At 34.5% G+C, this 24261-nt stretch overlaps 1 protein-coding gene across 2 annotated transcripts in view; it reads right to left on the minus strand.

Annotated features, from left to right (window-relative positions):
* Positions 1 to 24261, minus strand: part of ME1 (malic enzyme 1, NADP(+)-dependent, cytosolic) — a 176982-nt gene that overhangs the window by 37323 nt on the left and 115398 nt on the right. For both annotated transcript variants that reach the window (XM_012638232.1, XM_012638233.1), the window contains one exon: positions 824 to 933. In XM_012638232.1, coding sequence (XP_012493686.1) covers positions 824 to 933 — 110 coding nt within the window. The remainder of the gene's footprint in view (positions 1 to 823; positions 934 to 24261) is intronic.

The following is a 24261-nucleotide window of genomic DNA, read 5'->3' on the forward strand; positions in this document are numbered from 1 at the left end:
TTCCTGAGGAATGTCATGATGGAGATGAGATTTGAAGAAGGGACGGAATAGTATTCAAGGAAGAAAGATCAACATTTAGATAGACGCTACAACAGGAAGAAGCCTGTCTCATTTCAGGACCTGAGAAAGAAGGTATGGCTAAAATGGCAAAAGTAACAGGGCTGGAGAAAGAGGCAGGGGTCAGACCATGCATTTTGGGCCATATTCAGGAATTTCATCTTTATCCTAAGTGTAATGAAAAACCATTAAAATATTTTAAGGAAAAGATAAGACCAGATTGCTATAGCAAAAAGAAAACTCTGTCTTGTTCACCCTTAAATCCTCAGCACTCAGATCTTAGATGATGGAAAGTTACCCTAGGGTAATGGAGAGAAATCTACAGAAAACACAGATTTTTATGATAGGAAATCAGGAGGATTTAGTGATAGACAGCATTTGGTAGGAAAGCTGAAGGAGAGGGAGCTATCAGGAATTTGCTGAAAAGGAGAACACTGGAAGGTGGTCAGGTTTGGTGGAAAAGTAAGAGTTTGATTTTGGGTAGGCTGAGTAAGAAATAACTTTGAGATATCCAAGAGGAGATTTTTATCAGATTTCCTGGAGCTCATTCTCTAGCACATAGATAATATGGGACATTCTAGAGTCACAGAGTACTTTTCTCGAATATATGAAATTAAATGACAAATAATGTGTGAAATCATCAAGCATAATTCCTGGCATTTAATAGGTAATTAGTATATATTTATTGATCTTGAATCATTGTAAAACTATGAACTAATTTCAGACATGTTGTTCTTGACCTGTACGCAGTGAAATTTTTTATTACCTTGAATATCATCATTGAATGTGCAATACTTGTTCCGATACTTGTGCAGGAGACGAAATGCATTCATATTGGCAAAATCTTCAAACTGAATAAGGCAATTCATGCCATACCTATGGGACAAAAACTTTCACATTAGAAAGGTTAATGAAATAACATTTAAGAATAAACTTTTAAAATTAGCACAAAGAAAAAGTTAAACATTATTTTCTTTTAAAGGTCCTATCTTGCTGTTTAGTATAAATATGTAATACAGTATCTATTCAGTAAATACTTACTGCATTCTTACTACAGAAAAGGCATTGGGTTGCCCCTGTGAAATAATATAAAAATGACCAAAACGTGGTCTTATCCTCAAGGAATTTCAAACTTAGTGGAAACAAAAATCTTTTGAAATAAGTGAAAAGTACATGAAAAGTAACATAAAAGTAGTATGTACAAACAAAGAATTATGGGTGTTCGGAGGACACATATCACTTCTAGCTAGGGTCACAGACCAAGCAACAAATGAATTGAATTTTAATAGATAGTTATGATTTCAAAAATAGAGATGTGCGGTTTTACACGCTGAGGGAAAGCAAAAGCAAAATAACAAAGGAAAGACAGGAAAGAAAAAAATTGTTTAAAAAACGACAAAAAGCCCCATTTGGCTATAGTGTGGTGGTATACGTAAGAGCATAGTGAAAGATACAAGTTCACGTCTTCATTCTGGTCCTTCTAGTCCCCCTAATTCACTTGTTCTTGCTTCACCTGTGCATGCCAAAGGCAGTTAATTCAACAGTGCACTGGCTATCTCCCTAGACTCCCTGTCCCCTTGTTCTCCCTCACTCCACTAAGGTGGCACATAAATCCACGCTGTAGAATCTTGGCCAGGATCTCCTACAAGTCCTGCAATATTTGTTTTCATCTCTTACTAATCCACAGCATGATCCCCAAAGCAGCTGCTGTAACAAAGTAACCTAGACTGGGTAATTTATAAACAATAAAAATGTATTGCACCCAGTTCTGGAAGCTGGAAGTCCAAGATCAAGGTGCTGGTAGACATAAAGTGTCTGGTGAGGGCCTCTCCTCATAGACAGTGTCTTCTTGCTGTATCTTTCCATGGTGGAAAGCATGCTCCTTTCAGCCTCTTTTATAATGGCATTACTCCCATTCATGAGGGAAGAGCCCTCATGACTTAATCACTTCCCAAATGGCCCCACCTCTTAATACTATCGCATTGGAGATTAAGTTTTAACATATGAACTATGGAGGGACACAAATATTCAGACCATTGCAGCAGCTTGTACAAACCTTATTTTACTTTCCTTATCCCCCAAACATTCAATCTCTTTCCAGTCACCACCTCACTGAGATCACTGCTAGAGAGAACAACTTTAACCTCAGCTCTCCTGGATATTAAAGAAATGTTGTACTTTTTTTTTTTTTTTTTTTTGAGACAGAGTCTCGCTTTTGCTGCCCGGGCTAGAGTGAGTGCCGTGGCGTCATCCTAGCTCACAGCAACCTCAGACTCCTGGGCTCAAGCAATCCTTCTGCCTCAGCCTCCCAAGTAGCTGGGACTACAGGCATGCGCCACCATGCCCAGCTAATTTTTTCTATATATTTTTAGTTGTCCGATTAATTTCTTTCTATTTTTAGTAGAGACGGGGTCTCGCTCTTGCTCAGGCTGGTTTCAAACTCCTGAGCTCAAACAATCCACCCGCCTCGGCCTCCCAGAGAGCTAGGATTACAGGCCTGTGCCACCGCGCCTGGCCAGAAATTTTGTACTTTTATTGCTCTTTTTTCCTCTACTTGTAAGAGCTTTTCTTGTTTCCTTGTTTCTCATCCCTTTATGGACCTTACTGAATCAACTTTACCTTTCTACACTAACAGCTTCAACTTCTCCTTCTCCACTGGTCCCTTCCTGTCCTCAAGGATTCTCAGGACTCCCTGACTCCACCTCCCTTCACCATGACAAGACCAAAGCTATGCTACTTATCTTTATTCCATCTGATGCTAAACCTCTCAGAAGAGAAGGTACTAAACCCTGCCCTCATTTCCCACTTCTTATCATCATTATGCCAATAATTCAAGGACAGTCTCAAACCACCACCCCCTGATATCATAATATAGCTGAGGTCTCTCTTTTTTCAGATGCAACAAAAAACTTTGTAAGTCTGTTATATTTCTTTCATTGTGTTTATTTATATATATATTATTATATATTTATCCTTGATGGCCTTTTTAAATCACCATAAAATTCACAGGTAAAAACCGGTATTGAATGTTTATTGTTTTTTTTAATTACTAGTGTAGCTTAGTATCTTTTTCTATGTTTATCGGTCATTTGTAACTCTTTCTGGAAGATTGCATGTTCATCGGTTCATTTTTCTATTGTTACATTTGTTCTCTTTATTATTTCATAAGAGGTCTTTATATATCAAGATAGTACCTTCTGTTATATATATTGAGAATGGTTTTCCCAATCTAGAATACTGTGCCATTAATCATTTAGACAGTGTTCCTATTTGTTTTCACCAAAGGAATTTTAAATTCTTATGGAGTCAGATCTTTCAATCTTTTTATTTAGTTTCTGCTTTTGATAATATGCTTATAATAGCCTTCTTCGCATACATTTATTTAACTATTAATGAAAAATTTCTTCTAATGGTATCATGGGTTTAGAAAATAATACCTCTAAATCTGGTATTACTTCTGTTAGGCCATAGATTAAAAAAAAGATAGATGAAAATTTGTTTTCTATATAATCACCCAACTATGCCTGCACCATTTATTTAACAGTCTGTCCTTCCCCTCGTCACTTGCAATTATATATTATATTCTGATGTATAGTAGAGCCTGTTATGTGCTTTTCTATTTTATTCTACTGCTAATGACAAATATTTTTCCACTTTATAAGTCATAAGATATAGTATACACACACTCTTATTCTTCACAACCACTCTATGAAGTAAGTACTATTATTATCTTTATCCCATGGACGAGGAAACAGGCGTGCGGGCATCCCATGTTGGTACTGCTGGTAATGACAGCCTAATAGTAATGACCAGTAGTAGTCTATTAATCTGTCTATCCTGAAAAAACAAACCTCCCTGTTTTAATTACCATAGTTTTCTAATATGGTAATTTAGATTACCAAATTAGAAATTTCTAATTTAATATTTTAATATTTAGTACTGTTAGTCATGCTTTATTCTTCTTTCTAAGTATTTGCTTAGCCGTCATAGTAGTTTAAGAGCACAGGCTCCTGATTCAGAGCTCCTCGGATGAAATCTTGTCCTCATTACATGGTCTGTATCTTTAATTCCTCTGTGCCTCTGTTTTCCCATCAGAAAAATGACAATACTAATGGCCTGTTGTCATAGGGTTGTTATCAGGATGAAATGAAGTGATAAACATAAGTGCTCAATGCAATGACTGGAACATAAATATTCTATAATCGCTGGATATTTTTCACTATTTAATAGTAACAACAGAAGACATAGTAAAATAATATCCTCAAAGGCTTAAGAGAAAATAACTGTCATCCTAGATAGTATATCCAGCAAAGCTATTCTTCAAGAGTAAGGTTAAAACAAAGACATCTTTAGATAAATAAAAACCAAAAAGACCTTTACTAAAGGAACTTCTAAAAGGTGTATTTCAGAAATAAAGAAAATAATCTCAGTAAGAAACAAAATAATTCCAGTAAAAAAAAAAAATCTGTGATATAATAAAAGGATAAAATCTAGAAAAATACAAGCAATTTTATCCATATAAAATAGCGATGATAGATAAGGCTACTTCAGCATGACAGAGTGAGGAGGCTGGCATATTCATTTCCCAAACAGCAATACTGCAGAACAAAATCTTCAAAACAACCATTTCAGTGTTCTGCAAACCAACTAAAGGCAAAAAGAAGCAACAATTTAAAAGTAAAATAGGGGATGGGGAGTCAATTCTTGAAAGGAACATAAAGTTTTTCTACTCTTTATATATATAAAGCCATTCTTCATCTTCCAAGGAAACTCTTCAGCTAGCTTTATTAATAATAAAAAAATGTTAGTAAGAACTGGTAAAAGCATTTCTATGGTTGTAAGTTATTATATTACTGTTTTTATAACCTTAGCAAAAAAGCAAATGTCATGGTAGCAACTAACTACCCCAAACACAAATATCAGTCAATAATTATCTGCTTGTAATGGCTCCTCTCCATTTCTCCGGTTTCTAGGCAGGCCTTTAGGAAGGAAAGACAGTATGCCTTTAGAGAGTGCTCTCATATGGTTTGCTCCTGATGTGCCACATACTGGTGGTCGAGCAGCATTAGATGATCTGTCATTATGTTCAGAAGGAGCAGATCAGAACCTTGTGGTCTCCGTATGTGAGGAGGAATCAGAGCCTTCTCAATTCTATTCCCGGATCTACTACTTACTTGGTTCTGTGGTTTTGGGCTTGTTACAACTTCTCCGTGGTTAAAACGAAATCCCCACAATATGGTTTGCCTTCAGTGTTTAGGACACATTGTGATCAGGCTATAAATTTATAATGTTTCCTAAGTGAAATCTGGGAATAGGCATAGGTAGTAAAATAGCGTACAGGATACTTCATCATTTACCGAAGTTTATTTTAGAATTATCCCCTGGATATTGCACATCAGTTTTAATTTCAAGACTTTTCTCTACCTGGTAGTTAACTCTGATTTGACTCCTAAAGATTTAGAGAAAGGCATTCTGAATTCATTTTGTGATACAAGCATCTTGCATCATGTAATAAAAGAAAGCCACGCAAGGGATCTTGTTCCAGTTTGAACCAGCTTTGTTACTATGAAATTATAAGTAGTGGAACACTCAGAAGTTAGCCAATTCCATTCTACATAACTATGAAAAGAACGTACTATTTTATGATCAAAATATCACATAAAATAGTGGGTGTAAATGGTTATAAAATTTAACAGAAATCCCACCCATAAAATTAACATGTAAAAACTCCAAGATGTCACTCTTTTGGCATCACTAAATCTTACCCAAAAAACCCTATTATAGTGACTAATTACTACATCTAGCACTTACTAAGTGTCAAGGACTATGCTCCATATTTTATAGGGATTGTCTCATTTAATTCTGTCAGCAACACAGTGAGGAAGGTACTATTATTATTCATTTAACAAATGAAGAAACGAGCTCGGCAAGATTAAGCACTATGGCTGAGCTCATACTTCAAATAAGTGGTAAGGTCTGGACTGAACCACGGGTTTGTGGTTTTAACCACTGTATATACTGGCTCCCAAAGAATACCAACATAGTGATCAGGTCAATGAAATGAACTATATATATATATATATATACACACACACATACATATATATAAAACAATATAGATAGATCTATATAGACAGATCTATCTATAACAATATATATCTATAACTATATATATCTCTCTCTAAAAAAACTGTACTGATAAAATAAGGGAGTTATAACTTTATCATAAAACTAGCAAGACAGCATTTATATGCATTCAACATACCAGGTACTTTTATTATAGAAAGTATACGGACAGATATTGGTGAAAACAGTATCTTTGATTACAAACTACCAAGAAATCCAAAGCTTCAAAGGATAGGCTGACTATCCAGGTCAACCAAGCATGCTTTTATTTTTCCTGAGAGAATAAAAAAATTTTTTGAGAATTTATTACATACATGGCACCATGAAGCATTCAAGATCCAGAGCACTTTAGCTCTGATGAGCACCTCAGAGATCATTTACTCTAAATTACTCATTTTTGATAATGTACTGAGGCTTGAGGGTGTTCAAGAACTTGAGCAGCAAATAGGACCCATGGATCTAGCCCTTGAAATGCTCACTGGGAAGCATTCTCATTGGGAAGACAAAGGATATAAGGAAAAGACTTAAAAGAGGTTCAGATTAAAAGTAAAATCAGTGGCACACAAAATCTCTAAATGGTTTAGGGAAGACAATGACGAATTAGAAAAGGCTTAAGTTGGGCCCTTGGTAAGATTCAAATAAGGAGAAGAATGGGTGGGGAAAAATTATGGAGGTCTCAAAATTTGTACTGGGGGCACTGAGAACATCAGTTTGAAGAATTTCAGAAGGTAAACATTGGTCACTGAATTCAGATGACGAATAGTTTTGAATGCTAGAACGAGTAATTTGAAGTTGACTCAAGTTTTCTCTGGCTAAAAGCCACTCAAATTCAATTCTTCTTTGTAGGTAAGAATTAAGAACAAGAAATGTGTTCACTTCTCTGTTAATTTGTTGCAATATGACTCCAGTTCCTACTACTTTGCTTCTGTATTATTTTATAACATTTAGAAATTCCTTTCATTTCTCTTATCATTCCTTTTATTATATTTTATTGACACCTCTTAATTATTCTCTATTATGGTGGAAATTAAAAATTCAGCCATAATCATCCATTTTTTCCCCTTCAACAATTATCTGTTCTTAAGGATTCAGCAATCATGTTTTACACAAATGACTTCTAAATTTATATCTCTATTGCTGATATTTCAAGAAATCCAACTCTATATTGCTAAAATGATAGCAAGGACTTGGAGAAAGGTTATATTATGAGTCTTTTTTCTTTTAGAATAAGGGATAAATGTTTAAGATAATATTTTCAACCATTATTATTCAGTATTTACTTCTGTTAAAGCAACTATTTTTACATGTTATTTTTACATTTTAATAGTTAACAAAGTATAACAATAATGTGAAGCAAGATTTTCTAATTATGTACACAGGCCAGCTGATGGATTGCAAGGGAGAGCATGAGCAGACGCATATATGAAAGGGGGAAGATCATAGACTCTGAGTTGAGGGCAGCATGGGTACAGGCTCAAATCCTCGGAACAGCTTTGGCTCGAAAGGACTGACGTGCACCTTCAATACGCCATTGTACTTTGATCTTCCATTTCTAGTCTGTACCACTCCTTACGGCTAGAATGACTTCATATAAGGGATGCAGAAATTTAGAAAATGCTTTTATAAACTTTTGTAAAAGAATTAAAGGTCTCCTCAAATACATGTCCCAGTAAATAACTCATCTCCAACCTCAATCATGTCATTTACTTCTGTAGTTTGAATCACTAAATCTGTCTGTGTCTCCTTCTCCATTTGGTCTAGATCAAACTGTTTATTTTTAAAAGCCAGCAACTTCCACTAACACTAGGAATCAAGTTTTGAGCAGCAAAGACAATTTTATATTATCTTACCACAGAATATCAGAGACATAAAATTTTAGAGCTTGAAAGGTCCTCAGAGACCATTTAGCAACAAATAATGCCCAGGAAGATTAAAAAACACACAAGGTCACAGTAACAAATATGCTAGCGTGTACTAATATTTCCACCTAAGAGAAAAGCCAGGAGGGTCAAGTATAATGGCCACTTATGATAAAGTAGAAATTTTTTTTAATGTAGGAAAACATCTTCTATTTCATTTCAGAATATAAAAATACAGAATATTTTCAGAGAAATTTATCAGAATTTATATACAGGCATACCTTGTTTTATTGTTTTTCACTTTATTGTGCTTCACAGATAATGTGATTTTTTACAAATTGAAGGTTGTGGCAATCCTGCCTGCAGCAAATCCGTCGTCACCATTTTCCCAACAGAATGTGCTCGCTTTGTGTCTCTGTGTCACCTTTTGGTAATTCTCACAATATTTCAAACTTTGTTTTTTTTTTTTTTTTTTGAGACAGAGTCTCACTCTGTTGCCCTGGCTAGAGTGAGTGCCACGGTGTCAGTCTAGCTCACAGCAATCTCAAACTCCTGGGCTCAAGCAATCCTTCTGCCTCAGCCTCCCGAGTAGCTGGGACTACAGGCACGCGCCATCACGCCTGGCTAATTTTTTTTTCTATATATTTTTAGTTGTCTGATTAATTTCTTTCTATTTTTAGTAGAGACGGGGTCTTGCTCTTGCTCAGGCTGGTTTCGAACTCCTGAGCTCAAACAATCCGCCCGCCTCGGCCTCCTAGAGTGCTAGGATCACAGGCGTGAGCCACCGCGCCCGGCCTCAAACTTTTGTATTATATCTGTTACGGTGATCTACAATCAGTGATCTTTGATGTTACTGTTATAATTGCATACTATCAATAAACTTAAACAATAAATGTTGGGTGTGTTCTGACTTCTCCACCAATCAGCCATTCCCCTACCTCCCTATTCTCTGAGACACAATAACATTGAAATTAGGCCAATTAATAACCCTATAATGGCCTCTAAGTGTTCAAATGAAGGGAATAGTCTTACAACTTTCACTTTAAATCAAATGCTAGAAGTGATTAAGGTTAGTGAGGAAGGCATGTCAAAAGCTAAGATAGACCAAAAGATAGGCCTCCTGTATCAAACAGTTAGCCAAGCTGTGAATGTAAAGAAAAAGTTCCTGATAGAAATTAAAAGTGCTACTCCAGTGAACACACAGATGATAAAAAAATGAAATAGCCTCATTACTAACATGGAGAAAGGTTTAATGGTCTGGATAGAAGATCAAACCAGCCACAACATTCCCTTAAGCCAAAGCCTAATCCAAAGCAAGGTTCTAACTCTTTTCAATGCTATGAAGGTTGAGAGATGAGGAAGCTGCAGAAGAAAAGTTTGATGCTAGCAGAGGTTGGTTCATGAAATTTAAGGAAAGAAGCCATCTAATATAGAAGTGCAAGGTGAAATAGCAAGTGCTTATGTAAAAGCTGTAGTAAGTTACCCAGAAGATCTAGCTAGGATCACTGATGAAGATGGCTACACTAAACAAAAGATTTTCACTGGAGATGAAATAGCCTTCTATTAGAAGGAGGTAACATCTAAGATTTTCATAACTAGAGGAGAAGTCAATGCCTGGCTTCAAAGCTTCAAAGAACAGGCTGACTCTCTTGTTAGAGGCTAATGCAGCTGGTGACTTAAAGTTAAAAACAATGCTCATTTACCATTCTGAAAATCCTAGGGCCCTTAAGAATTATGCTAAATCTACTCCTGCCTGTGCTCTGTAAATGGAACAAAAAGCCTGGATGATAGCACATCTGTTTACAGCATGGTTTACTGAATATTTTAAGCTTACTGCTGAGACCTACTGCTCAGAAAAAAAGGTTCCTTTCAAAATATTACTGCTCATTGACAATGTACTTAGTCACCCAAGAGCTCTGATGGAGATGTGCAAGGAGATTAATGTTATTTTCATGTCTAACATGACTTCCATTCTGCAGCCAATGGATCAAGGAGTAATTTCGAGATTCAGTCTTATTATTCAAGAAATATATCTTGTAATGCTATTGCTGCCATAGCTAGTGATTCCTCTCATGGATCTGGGCAAAGTAAATTGAAAGCCTTCTGGAAAGGATTCATCATTCTTGATGTTGTTAAGAACATTTATGATTCATTGGAGAAGGTCAATATATCAACATTAACATTGGAAAAGGCTGCTTCCAACCCTTATGGATGATTTTGAGGGGTTCAAGACTTCACTGGAAAAAGCAACTGCAGATTTGGTGGAAGTAACAGGATAACTAGAATTAGAAGTGGAGCCTGAAGATGTGACTGAATTGCTGTAATCTCATGATCAAACTTGAGTGGAAGAGGGGTTGCTTCTTATGGATGAACAAAGAAAGTGGTTTTTTGAGGTAGAATCTACTGGTGAAGATGCTGGTTGTGAACATTGTTGAAATGACAATGAAGGATTTAGATTACATGAAGTTAGTTGATAAAGCAGCAGCAGGGTTGACTCCAATTTTGAAAGAAGGGCTATGGCTAAAATGCTATAAACAGCATCTCATGCTGTAGAGAAATCTTTTGCGAAAGGAAAAGTTAATCAATGTGGCAAATTTCATTGTTGTCATATTTTCAGAAATTGCCACAGCCACCCTACCCTTCAGCAACTACCATCCTGATTAGTCATCAGCCATCAACATCGAGGCAAGACCTTCCATCAGGAAAAAGATTAGGACTCACTGACAGCTCAGGTAATGATTAACATCTTTTAGCAATAAAGTACTTTTAAATTAAGGCATGTATGTGTTTTTAGACATAACGTTATCACACACTTAACAGACTATAGTATGGTGTAAACATAACTTATAGGGCTGAGAAATAAAAAAAATTCGTGTTACTGGCTTTATTGTGATATTCGCTTTATTGTGGTGATCTAGAACCAAAGCTGCAATATCTCTGAGGTAGCCTGAATATGAATGTTACCCTTCATTCAGAATGGCCACTTTCAGATTACATGTTGAACCAATGACGGTGCAACTGCTCAACTACTTTCAAGCTAAGTTCAAAATCAGTTTCCTTGCTTTATAGTTATATCTTATAGGTAATTTTCTACCCTTTTTCTTTACTGACAATAATAGATTTGAACAAATATTTTTGAACAAAAACAACAACAAAAGAATTTGATCCAAATATACTGACTTGGATCAAATTTCTCATTTTGACTATTCTCAAGAATCAATATCAGGCTCCAAGGATTTTTTAAAAAATGTTACCACTGTGATACCTAAAAGAATTACTCTAGGTTCTAAAGATAATATTCAAAGAGGCATTCCCAAGGTACTGTGAACTTTAGCAGTAATTATTGTATAGAGTTATAGACTTCTAGAGTACTATTTGGAAAGCAAAAACATTCATTCAGATCTTTGTTTTTAAAAAAAACAGTCACACCATTTTACAGTGAAACCACAAAATCAGAATAAAAATGAAAAGTGAATTTGAATATATAACTACTTAAAATGAAAATTTTGAAAGCCAATATCCATTTTTAGGCCACAGAGAGAAATCTATGCACATTATTTTAGAATAATTAGATAACTGTATATTTAGAAATAGCTGAAAGCACAAATCCAACATAAATTATAAATCTGGTTTCTCTGTCACAATCACCTGGACTAATATCAAAGTTTCAACACTCACTCACCATCTTCCATAACTAGCACCCACCTACTGATGTGTCCTGAGTTATATCTATTTATAATTACAAATTAATACAATTTCTATAGCAGTATTATTGCCTAATACTAATAAAAATGCCAAAATATCATGTTCTCTGTTTTATAAATAAGCTCTTTTCTTCTCATATACTGGGGGGGCCTCATGAACTAAGCCATCATATGTTCCAGTGGTATTAAAAATATTTAAGCCCTAACTATTTAAAGATTGTTAATACTGGCATCTGTATGGGTACATTTACCTGTATGCCACTCCCCTCTCCTTAAAATAGCTCAATATTTGTTAAAGTTATTTAATCCAACATACTGAAATTAGAATTCCATTGGCAGAGTCCCTGTTTAATTCTTAACAATTCTTAGGGACAGAATATGATGTTGCCCATGTAGTCCTAAGAACTGTTTGACTTGCCTTTGCATTAAGCCATTTTTCAATGACTCTGGTACTTTTTTGAATTAACAAGGATGTTCATATTTCAGCCTAAATTTTCAAGAATGCAACTCTGTTTCCGCCAAATTGACACATTTCCAAAATCTGATTAACAAAGCTATATTCTAGATAGTTGATCTTTTAGGAAGGGTGCTAACAAAAAGCTGTGTGGAAGTTTGCTAATTTATCATTTGTAAACTAATAATTTCATTCTTGTATCACTGAGAAACATAAGCCAGCACAAGTAATTTCTGTGCCTAAAACAATATTTACTAAAAAGAACACTTATTAATAATCAAATGGGCTTAAAATCTATTTGAAGTTGAATCTTCCCTCTTGTCACTTACAAATTGAGTCTTTTGGGTCAAAATCTCAGTGTTTCCACTACCCTTCTGAGAATTTCTTTCACAATTCTAAATTAATAAAAAGACTTAGAAAAATATACTTAACAGTGAGATCAATAAGCCCAGGCCACCTATTATTATGCAGAATACTGAATAGTGAAAGTGAGGAAATAAAAATCTGATAATTTTGCTCTCAGTGGAGTCCAGTTGGAGAAGAATAGTTTTAGCCCCTCTGATGAAAAATTTCTGAATAAACCATGGCTGTTATTGAGGCATACATGACAAGATGTAACTTTGTGTTGTCCAGATAGAAATACTTAGGTCCAACTGTTTTCATAGATGTGCAAGAAACATAAATAACCTCTGAAAAAGATAATTACAGTTCATGTTTGCAAGAGCATTAGAATTCCATTCTCACTGAGACTAGTAGACTGACAAAATGCAGTCAAGAGAAATTCTGAATCAATTTATCACATTTTTTTTCTTTTTATATATACACATAATTATCCTGCTTGTGCGGTATACGTCACCATTGACAATCCATTCAAAAACATTAGGAGAATAGGAATATAGAAATACAGAATACAGAAATATGATGTTTTTATAATAAACCAATAGTTCTAACATTCTCCTCACTCAGTCTAAGCGACCAATTCAAGACATTCTTCTTTTTCCATACTCCATTAGGGTTTACACTGAGTAATGAAACTTGCAAAAGGTAGAACACACTTTAGAAAGGAGAAAATAAAGAAAATGCCTAGAAAATCTAAATATTGAAGATAACAGATAACAAAACCTATAAAGTCACCGAAATAAGTAGTGTAATAGTTTTATTTCAGGGCAAGACTTTTTCTTTGCCTTGCTTTCTTTAAAGTTAACTTAAATGACTATTATTTACATACAATAAAAAGTATCCATATTAAGAGTACACGATTAGATCAGTTTTGATAAATGCATATTTGTGCAACCACCTCTATGAGTAAGATATAGAATATTTACAACATCCCCAAAAGTTCTCTTGTGGCCCATCTCAGTCAATCCCCTGTCCAACACTGGCCCCAGTCACTGATCTGCTTTCTATCACTGGAGATTAGATTTTGATGAAATATTTTAACCATGGGGAAAATCATTAGAAAATAATATTAACTAACATCCATGTGCTCCTTACCCAATTTTGTGAGATATTAACATTATGCCATATTTATTTCAGACCAAAAAAACATGCATCACTTAAAACCCCTTTTACCCTTCCTTGATCCTATTTCTCTCAGGTAACCCCTCTCTCCTGAATTTGTTCTTTAACATTCTCATGCATGGTATACTTTTAGTACAAATGTATATATTGAAAAATAAACATGGCATCACTTTTAAGCTTTATGTACATGGATAACTTACACAAATATGATGGATGTTAAATGGTATCCAATTCTTATGAAATAACTACGGTGCCATTATTAAAGGCTCATGCTAAGTGTGTTGAAATGTATTCTTTTACAATATTTTTCCCAATTCTATGATTCTTAGATATATCCATGTAGATACATGAAGCACTAGTTCATTCAATTTTTATGTCTTGAACAATATTACATGCTATAAACATGGCAAAAATTATTTCCCTTTCTCCTCTTGGACATTTATATTGTTTCCAATTTTTCATTACTATTAACAATGCAGTTATGAAAATTTCTATACATGTCTCCTTATGAATGAGTTCCCTGGGTGGCAAGTGGTATGCAGCAGGTTATGATAATCTTAATTATACTGCAAGCATTTTATGAATTTACACTCCTACAAGCAGTATACATATTCACTGACAGCCCCTCAAATATTTGGCATTGTCAGATTTAAACATTTTTGCCAATCTGATGGATATTAAATGGTATTTGATATCTGTGAAGGGGCAGTATGGTGCTGGGCAGCCATGGAAAAATGCCACTTGGAATACCCTTCAAGAAAGAACTTGCTTAGGAATGCAGTTAGATAACTACCTCCAGCCACAACGCCTTTGAGTCTTTCAGATATGCTGCAGCATTGGATCCCCAGCTGTGATCTTCCTGTGGAGCCTCCAGCCAATTAGTGAGCACGGCAGTGGTACTAAGGCCTGGCCATTTCTACCCAATGTGGAACTCATCTAACAGGCAATCTGTGCTCTGTTATTGGATTGGGTGAGATTTTGTCAGATACATATTACAGTCTGAAGCTCTCCCTGCCCAATTCTGTCTCCCAGATGTTCATCATGGTTTGAAGTCTTTCTTTGCCCAATCCTTCTCCCTCCTTGTCTATGTTTCACTGGCATTACCACTAATAAACCTCTTATATTACAACTCCATCTCAGTAATTGTTTCATGGAAAACCAAAACTGATATCATGATTGATTAGGTTAGTGTTCAAGCCTCTACTAGTGAAACTGCTTTGATTTGAATCCCAACTCTACTTCTTGCTTCTTCTGGACATTGAACAGCTTATCAAATTTTCCTATGCCTCAGTTTCTTCATATCTAAAATGGGAATATTAACAGTACCTACCTCACATGTTTGAGAGATATATTAATATAAGCCTTTGGAACAACCTCTGGTACATAATAATCAATAAATATTAGTTATTGTTTTCCCAGTGTGATTTTATTATTTATCACAAGAGTTGTGATTGAGTTTGGTAGTGTATGAAATCATGATTGAGTAAACAGTGACCTGGGAATATTTAATGGTCCTTTCCTTAGCTATGTGCATATATTTGGATAGGTATTACTGCAGCATGTGGGTAAAGACGGTACAATCTCAAATAAAATACTCAGTAATAATAAACAGTTCCAGTCTGATTAGTTTTGGTCATTGATTAACTTATATTTTAAATCTTGTTCCTCTATCATTTGTGTTTTGATTTTTTGCTTATAATAAATTATACATGCAGGTAACATTAAGAAATACTGACATTTCAGAAACACTCTTGGGAGGCCTTGATTATACACCCTTTCTATCATAAAGTACAGCACACATTTGGATTTCTTAGTCTACAAGTTGTGAGACTGTCCTATTAGTTTACTTTAAGGGAGGTAATAAGAACTAGTCAAACAATAACATAAAATTGTACTAAGACAATGAATGCTTAAGCCAAAAGATAGCCAGTTTTCTATGCTAAATTGGCTAATTGGCTTTTTTTCCCCTGAAATTCGTTTCTCAGATATATACCACTGTTCCCCCTTATTTCATCAATAATTTTCTAAAATTGAGAATAATTACAAGCCAAAATGTATCTATCTATTAAAAAAGACTGGGGAAAGAAGCTCAGTAACTAATAAGTTCTGCTTACACTCCTGCCCTCAAAGACTAGGTTAATGAGAATTTGGAAGAGCATTAAGTCTTCAAAAATGACCCAAACAGATTTATTGTTATGAGATTTTTGTCCCTAGAGTTTGGCCAAATGTAAATTTCTGGAATACACAGGTATTTATAAAAATGAAAATCTCCATTAACTTCTTAAAATCTATTTTTGTCTCATTCCAAAAGTCTGTGTTTCTCCACTGCAAGAAAAATAACCTCTATTGTTCCAAAATCTCATGTGAAACATAGACCCAGAGGTCTGGATCTACAGACCTCTGTAATAAATTTTTACAAATATATCTCTCCTTCTTTAATCCACCTAATGGAAAGGGGGAAAAAAGTGCATCAAAAAAGGGTGCTAGGGTAAGGGGTGGGAAGAGAAAAAGACATTTACTATCTCGTAAGGAAAATGAGTGACATTACCATACATCAATTGATTTGCATAATAAATTCCTATTTGATTTTCTGAGACATACATTCTAAAAATATAGTCCTTATCAGACCATATACTATATGTCTTTTAATACTCCTTTTAACACTATATGTACTATATGTGCTAAATCACCACTCTTCATTTCTTTTCTTTTTACAAGTTGTTAGCTAAACTCCAGAACAGATCAGATCCCAGATTTCTGGTTAAATGATCTACTACACTTGAAAATCTCTCTTCTTTCTAAAACCCCCTTGAAATAAAAAGAATTTTTAAAAAAGCTTCGTATTTATACAGGACAAATTCTATTTAACTATTAAACTTTCCTCTAGCCAAAGTGATCACTAGATCCTTTAGTGATTAGAAACACCGGAGAAATTTGGTTTCTCAGACCTGCATGCTACAGGACATTAACTAGGATTTTGCAAAAATTGCAATCCTGACCAAATGGTTTAGAAACACTAGGCAAAACAAAACAGGTTTCTTCTCTCAGCATTTGAGTTATCCAAACTCTAATATGCTACTGTAAACTGGTAATCTCTGAGAAGGGGATGCACAGTATGTGGAATTTCCCATTCTTATTAAAGTAGAAAATACTTTTTTGCAGCCCAAAGGAGTTGAAAAGAATACTAAAAAGGCCCTACACATGCAACTCTTAAAATAGGGTAAGAAAAGTTCTATTTATAATAAAGATTATGAAACCCAGAAGGATTAATTATTGTTCTGTAGTAGGAAATCAATTAAGGTTGTCATTTTTTAGAGAAGACAATTTAAAAAGTCAAAACAAGGTATATGTATCATCAGAGCCAAAAAATTTAGTTAATTTCAAATGAAGAGAAGTTGTGGATAGGCTAAGAAGTAAAAAATAAACATCTAACTCGGGACCACATACCAAAATTTCAGGAAAGGACCTTTTACTTTCTGGTAGTACAAAATAAGAAGATCTCAAGAAGGAATGGGCCCATAATTTAGAAATACTCCTACCTTGTTGCTATAGCTCTTTTTTCAAAGCTAGACTTATTAAATAGTAAGTAATTTCACAAAGCTCCACAAAATTCAAAAGGGATAAAAATTTAAAAAATAAAGTATGTCAAATGAGAATTTACAGACATAGTTTCATGAATGAATTAGGTTCTTTTCCTAAGGGTGGCTCTAACAGATCACAAGCAAAAAGATGTGGCAGTTTAATGGGGAAAGGGAGGATGTGGCTACTGAGTCACATGGAGGCTGCAATTGCTTTTCTTTTTTAAATATGGCAACGCTTAATAATAAACACATGTGGAGTAAAGTGGTCCCTACTCCTCTTTCTCACATGAGCTGTATTAGTCACTTTGTTTTCCCATAAATTGATAACAATAACATTTTGTGGATTCTGTGGTATCCGGAAAGAAGATTAAAGTTTATGTTTTCAAACTCCCAGTTAAGAAGAGACTTGACAATAAAAGAGAATACAGATTCAGAGTGATCCTGGTTGCAAGTCAAAATATCAAGGATGGGACATTCCAAATTCTCCACATAACAAGTAATGTAAACACAATATGAAATATACAGGAGGTTATAACTCCAGTAAAAATTTTCAGTTTCATAATCAGAATATAAGACAGTAAGGACATTTAAAAATGCGGGCACCATTATACCAGCTCACTAGATATACTGGGACTCTAGAGATAGGACTATGAAGTATCCTTGATAGGGTTACCACATAAATAAATAAACAAATCCATAAAAATTTACCTTGAAACAACAAACATAGAAAAGTCTTAGCATTGTTATGAAATCCTAACAGACAAAGAGAAGCATGTTTTTCCTGAAATGTAATATGCTATCTTGAACTTCCATATTGCTTTGTGTTAGGTTTTCAAAGGCACCAATTTGAAGTGTTACAGAAGATAATTTGTGTGCAACATATTTTAATTGTATCTAAAAACAAAATTCTAGGCCTTAAAACTAGGTACATAATAGATTTTTGAAAACCACATGAAAGAGGAGAAAATGAAACAAAGGATACCTGAGTTAAAAATTGGGTAGATTAACACATTATGCTTGCAAATATTTCCATGGTTTTATGTAGCAGGGAAGCTGTATTTTACTTCTTTTAGGGGTGATTGGAAAGGCAATGCAGTCAGCTACTTACTCCTTAAGTCCGGGGACTAGATTCAAACAACTAAAAGCCAAGATAAAGCTTTCCTCTAAAACTAAGGACATGTATATCATATTCATGTCTCTCTTTATAGATTTAGCATTTGTATATGCAGATAATTTTTATGTTTATAGAATTTCTATTGATATTTACATATATGCTTATAGAATTAATCTTTACATGTAGACTAATTCTTTTTTTAACCAGTAACGTAGTCATTTATTATCATTATCAAGAATTATGTATTGTACGTAATTGTATATACTATAGTTTTGTATGATTGGCAGTGCAGTAGGTATGTTTACACCAGCACCACCACAAACACAAGAGGAATGCGTTGAACTATGACATTATGATGTCTATGACATCACTAGGCAACAGGAATTTCTCACTCCATTATAATCTTACGGGACCACTGTTGTATATGTGGTCCATCATTCACCAAAATTTTGTTACGTGATGCGTGACTGTATAAACAAAATATATTTTAAAATTAATTAGAAACTATAGTAGTTTTATTATAAGGCAAGAATTAGACTTTTCACATTTAAAAGCCATTTATTTTTGTTTTCTAAATAATTTTTTAAAAGATTCAACCTTGAATTGGAAAGGAGAACTTTGCCTATGACTATCAAGTAAAACACAGAATCTTGTTTTTTTACCAATTTATTTTACTTGGAAAAAAGTTTACTGTTCTGCCTTCATTTCTAAAACTGTCCACATGACCTTTTCCCCTTATAAAACCAAACTATCTTTATTGTATACAACTTCAAATATATTATCAAAGAATATAGGAGGAAATAAAATTTGGCTGGATCTTCACCATTTTCTTTTTACCTATTGTCTTTTTTATATGTAATTGTGTTCATACACATGAATCTTTGTTTTATGTGTGTGTTGAAAATATTTATTAAACAAAAATTAGAATAAATATGTATCAGGCATATCTTAGGCAGCACCTCAAATCCTCCTGGCCTTGACTATTTCTGAGGCCTTTGGCATCTTTTCTACTATGGCTGCCACTGGGTAACCAAATATGTAAGGGCTCTACCAACTTCACACAGGCAAAGCCCTTACAGTTCTTATCTCCTGCCCATGTTGAGTGCCTCTCACCTCCCACTCTTGGCTTCCCTCTTGCCTTTCAGGTGTGTAAGGCCATGAAACCTACTTGGTGCTCCCACATGCAGAATCAGAGGAAATCTTTCACCAATGAGATACAGAAGTTGAGAAGTAAATTCTTGTCCTGGGGACAGACTGTCCTGGGATGCAGTAGTTCATTCATCCTCTTGAGAGACAGCTTTATGAGATCAAGCATCAGATGTACTTGTTATCAGGTGATCGCCAGCTCAGAAATACACCCTTGAGCTGACTTAACCCTCTTGCTCTGCCTCACTTTCTTTCACCTCACTCCTGCTCCCTGAGATTGCATTCTGAAAAAATAATAGTACCTAAGCTTTAGCCTCAAGCTCCAGGTTTCAGGGTACTCAGGTATAGCAAAAGCTGTGGATGGTCTGCCAATTTTCCTTTCAGCATTTACGACAGTTCACTCTGGCCTGATTCCAACTGTCAGCTTCTGCATCTCTTTCCTCAAGAGCTTTTCTGACCTATTCTGTACCTGTTTGTGTCAAGCTATAAGGGCCAGAGAATTAATGCCTATGAAAGCAACCCTCAAACAATGACTGACAGAAGTTGCTGTTTAAATATTACAGATTCCAAAAAAAATTAAAAAATAAAAAAAAATAAATATTCCAGATTCCTTACCCCTTCTGTGGGATAACTGAGTAGCAATACCTAATTCTATAAAAGCAACTAATAGCTTCTTATAATAAAGGCAAAAGATCAGATACTCCATCAAACTTTAATATTAGTTTTTAAAATGAGAGTTTCAAATTATCCCTTTTAAGAAGACATAAAATAATAAGGTTTTAATATCCTTATGAGCAAATCTTTTATAAAACAATAGTTATAGTCAACTAAAACTATGACTAAATATACTACATAGGAGTGCTACTTTTTTCTAGTGTGGATTCACAAGAACCTTGGTTCAAACACTTCTTTCCAAGTCTTCAATTTTTATTATCAGCTTTTAACAAAGTTTTAAGAAACTTATAAAACAACCACCTCAACTCAAAACTTACATTTTCAACAAAAATCCTAAAACTTGTCTTATTCCAAGAATCAAAACAGCATTCCATGATTTAAAAGAAAATTTTCTTCTATGATGAAGTATTTTTATATATGAAAAAAGATAGAGGTTGATTTTCCCTTAAACTCTTGAAATATAATTTTATTAATAGATTCAGATGATTGATTTCACAGTGCTGAATCAGGTAAAATCACTACTATTTTTGAAAGAAGATTTCATGTCAGTTGACAAGAATCTATTATACTTTATATCATGTGCTATAAAATAAAAGTTATATGACACCATCTCTGCTGCTTCAGTTAAGTCTTATCCTGCCAAGCCTTTCTAACTGTATTAACATGTGTGCTCTAGTGACCTTTTCAGCTATTTAGTTAAGTGTCTATTAACCCCTTCATGTCAAGTATCCTACTTTTATAATGAAAAAAGTGAGTTTTTAATATAAACTTTTTAGTCTTTATCTGGCTTGATTCACTGCTGTGTTTGCCCCTAATAACCCCTTCTTTCCTGAAACTCTTTTCCTTTAACTTCACTGCTACCTTTCCAAAATCTGGCTCCTTTCCTCTGATGTGCTAATACTCGAATATTCATGTTACCCAGTGTTCTACTGACAATGAAATATGCAGATGAAGAATATAAAATTATTTTATGCTTACTACTTGATTTTTTAAACTTCCATTTTGATTTCTCTTACCACATTGATAAGTGCTCATGTCCAAGATTAAATTAAAAAGAAGAATAAATTGAAAGTGTATTTTTATTCATGATAATACCAAAAAAGAGAAAATGTTTGACTAAAATACAGTCTGAGGTTAAGCAGTTGATAGATGAAAAGAGAGAAGTAGAGGAGCTTATAAAAATGTCCCACCTCTTAACTCCAGGGTACATTAAAACAAAAAACAACCTTGAAGGACCAGAACTTTTGGTAGCAACTTCTTCTCTTGTATAAACACATAACTAGCATATTATAGATGAGCTGATATATTAGTTAATTTAGTTCAAATCTACTAAAAATTAGATTTTCTCAGAAGATTCATAAAAGATTATTTTCCAGTTCTTATACTTAGTATCCATTATTTCTGTTTAATATAAGTGAGAATTTTTGTAGTTTAATTCCAGGATAGAAGATCCATTTAAACTACTATTAGGCATCAATATAAAACCCATCTAGAACTGTTTTTTTCAGAGTATGAGACATATATTGGGACTTAAAACTAACATGTAAGTAGTTCGCTTGGAAAATATACCAAATAAGGAGTGCTGGCTGCTGTTCACAAATCACTACACAAATAAGAGATGCACATGATGAACAGTGACCAATCATGTCACTGCCATTGACTGGTCATCACACATCTGTTAGTTTACGAACAGACATCAAAGTATGTAATTGTGTTTTCTCCAGGCGATAGACTCCCAGTGGCATCTTACAAAAATGGATGATCAGAAGAGGAAATTAGCAAAAATGCCTAAGGAAAGTACAGTGAAGAAATGAAAAGTAACACGGGAAGTGAAATTCGATGTGACTAGAAGATTTGAAAATGGCGACAGCAAAGTTAAGATGGGACGAAAACCTAGCACATCGTGAAGCTACAGTACAAACCATATTGAAAAAGTTCAATGAATATTAAAAAATTAACTAAAGCAGTTTCAACATCTTTTTGTTTAAATGGCACTAGGTATAGAAAGTCATTTACAGGTGAAATGGAGCACTGATTTCTTTGCATTGAAGATTGTAATAAAAAAATTCCCAGTCTGATCAGCTAGCATTTAGGTCCAAGCACCAGAGTTAGTCATCTCACTGAAAGAAAACAGTTATTACAAGAAGACTGAAGAAGAACCTTTAAATGCCAGTAAAGGCTGGTTTCTTTGTTTCAGAAGTCAGCATGAATTGATTAACGTTAAGCTATCTGGTAAACCTGCTGGTGCAGATAAAGATGCTACCATGAAATCCACCCTCAGAAGAACTTTACCAAATGAGGAAAGTGGTTGTGATACATAAGATGACGATGTCCCAGAAAAAGTGATGCAGCAAAAACCCTCACATTAAAGGAATGCTCAGATATTCCATGACATTGAAAATGCAAAGACAAAAAGTGAACAGCTTATCCACATTTGGAAAGGAGTATAATTTGCCAAGGCACAGAAAAGATCTTGCTCCATACAATGAAAACAAGGCAAGAAGTGTTCAAAATACTCTTGAAAAGTTTTTACAAAGAAATAAAACACTTTTAACCCTAAATGTTTCTAATGTTTAAAATTACAGTGTACAAAATAAACATTAGTTTTGCCATTTTTTCATTCCCCAATATACTTATAATCAGCATTAAGAGAGTTTGTAATGTTTTGACAAAAAATTTTGAAAGGTTATAGAACAATTTTAATTTTTCCTATTGGTTATTAAGATCACTTAATAATCACAGTTTCAGCTTGCATGGTCATTTGTATGGTCCCATGGAAAGAGAGGACTTCTTGTTTTAAGAACTACCACTGATTTATTTGCAAAAAGTTCTGTCACCGATAACAAATTGCTATAGAAAAGAGACTAATAACTTACATGCTACACCACAATTCTCTAGCTCTACAATAAACTATTAAGAAAGCAGTTAAGGTTTTTAAAATGATTTTCAGCACATTAAATCTTAAAACAGACAGCCATCTGTTTAAAGTAAAATGAATGCCACCTCAAAGAAATATCTAATAATTGATTAATGTATAAGATAGCATTCATTTTGAAGAAAGTACCATAAACATTCTCTCAAATATAATTTTTAACATATTTTGTGAACTAAATAACCAAAATAAACCCAGCCACTTACATAGCCATTATATTGTCTTTCATAAAGAGAGTATTTACAGTCTCATATTCACTCACTATAAGACAAGATGTGTAATGTCAACCACTTAACTGCAAACCTTTTTTTATAATATGTGAAATTCAACGGCTTTTGAATCTAAATTCCCCAGCAGGCCCAGCCTCAGGGCTCCCCACCCCCCACCTTTCATCAGGATTAACCAGTAATTCTACGATAGCAGAAAACACACCTGAAAACCAATGCCCACATGTCCACTACAAGTATGTTAGCCCTGTGTCACGGGTAGCCACAGGCCAAGGAAGATCAGAAGCTCAGTTAAGCTCAGAATAGTTAGAACACCATGTAGTTTAAGGTAATACAACACAGGGAAAGGATTCACATAGGATGTGCTACGGCAAGGTCATAGTTTAGACTACCAAACGAAAATTTAGATTTAGAATTCAACTCAGTTTGCCAGAAAGCTTCCTTATCTTCTTGGACCTCCTGCTTTCTGCATCCTAGACTTCTGAATCTAGGGTCGGGGTTTCCAGTTCTTACACGTAAAGAACTTGGAAATGATAGCTTCGAGCATTGTCACAGCAAGAGAAACAGAGAACAAACTCAAAGTTAACAACTCTTCTTAATCCATCATGATACACCATTCTGTCCCCAAAACTGGAAAAACAGGCAACTACAGAGAATCACAGCTGTGAGTAGAAGCCCAGGAGCAGAACCCTACAGCTGGAGCTAATGTGGGTGGCAAAGCTTTAAACTATATTTGATGAATTGCTGGAGACTCAGTATAGGCTAACTTGAGAATTAAAAAATTTTTGCATGCTACAAATCCGATAAAGGGCTGATAACCAGAATCTACTTAGAACTTGGGAAAATCAACAAGAAAAAATCAAAC

The sequence above is a fragment of the Propithecus coquereli genome, unplaced genomic scaffold, assembly GCF_000956105.1.
Source record: "Propithecus coquereli isolate 6110/MARCELLA unplaced genomic scaffold, Pcoq_1.0 Scaffold127, whole genome shotgun sequence".
Classification (NCBI taxonomy): Eukaryota; Metazoa; Chordata; class Mammalia; order Primates; family Indriidae; genus Propithecus; species Propithecus coquereli.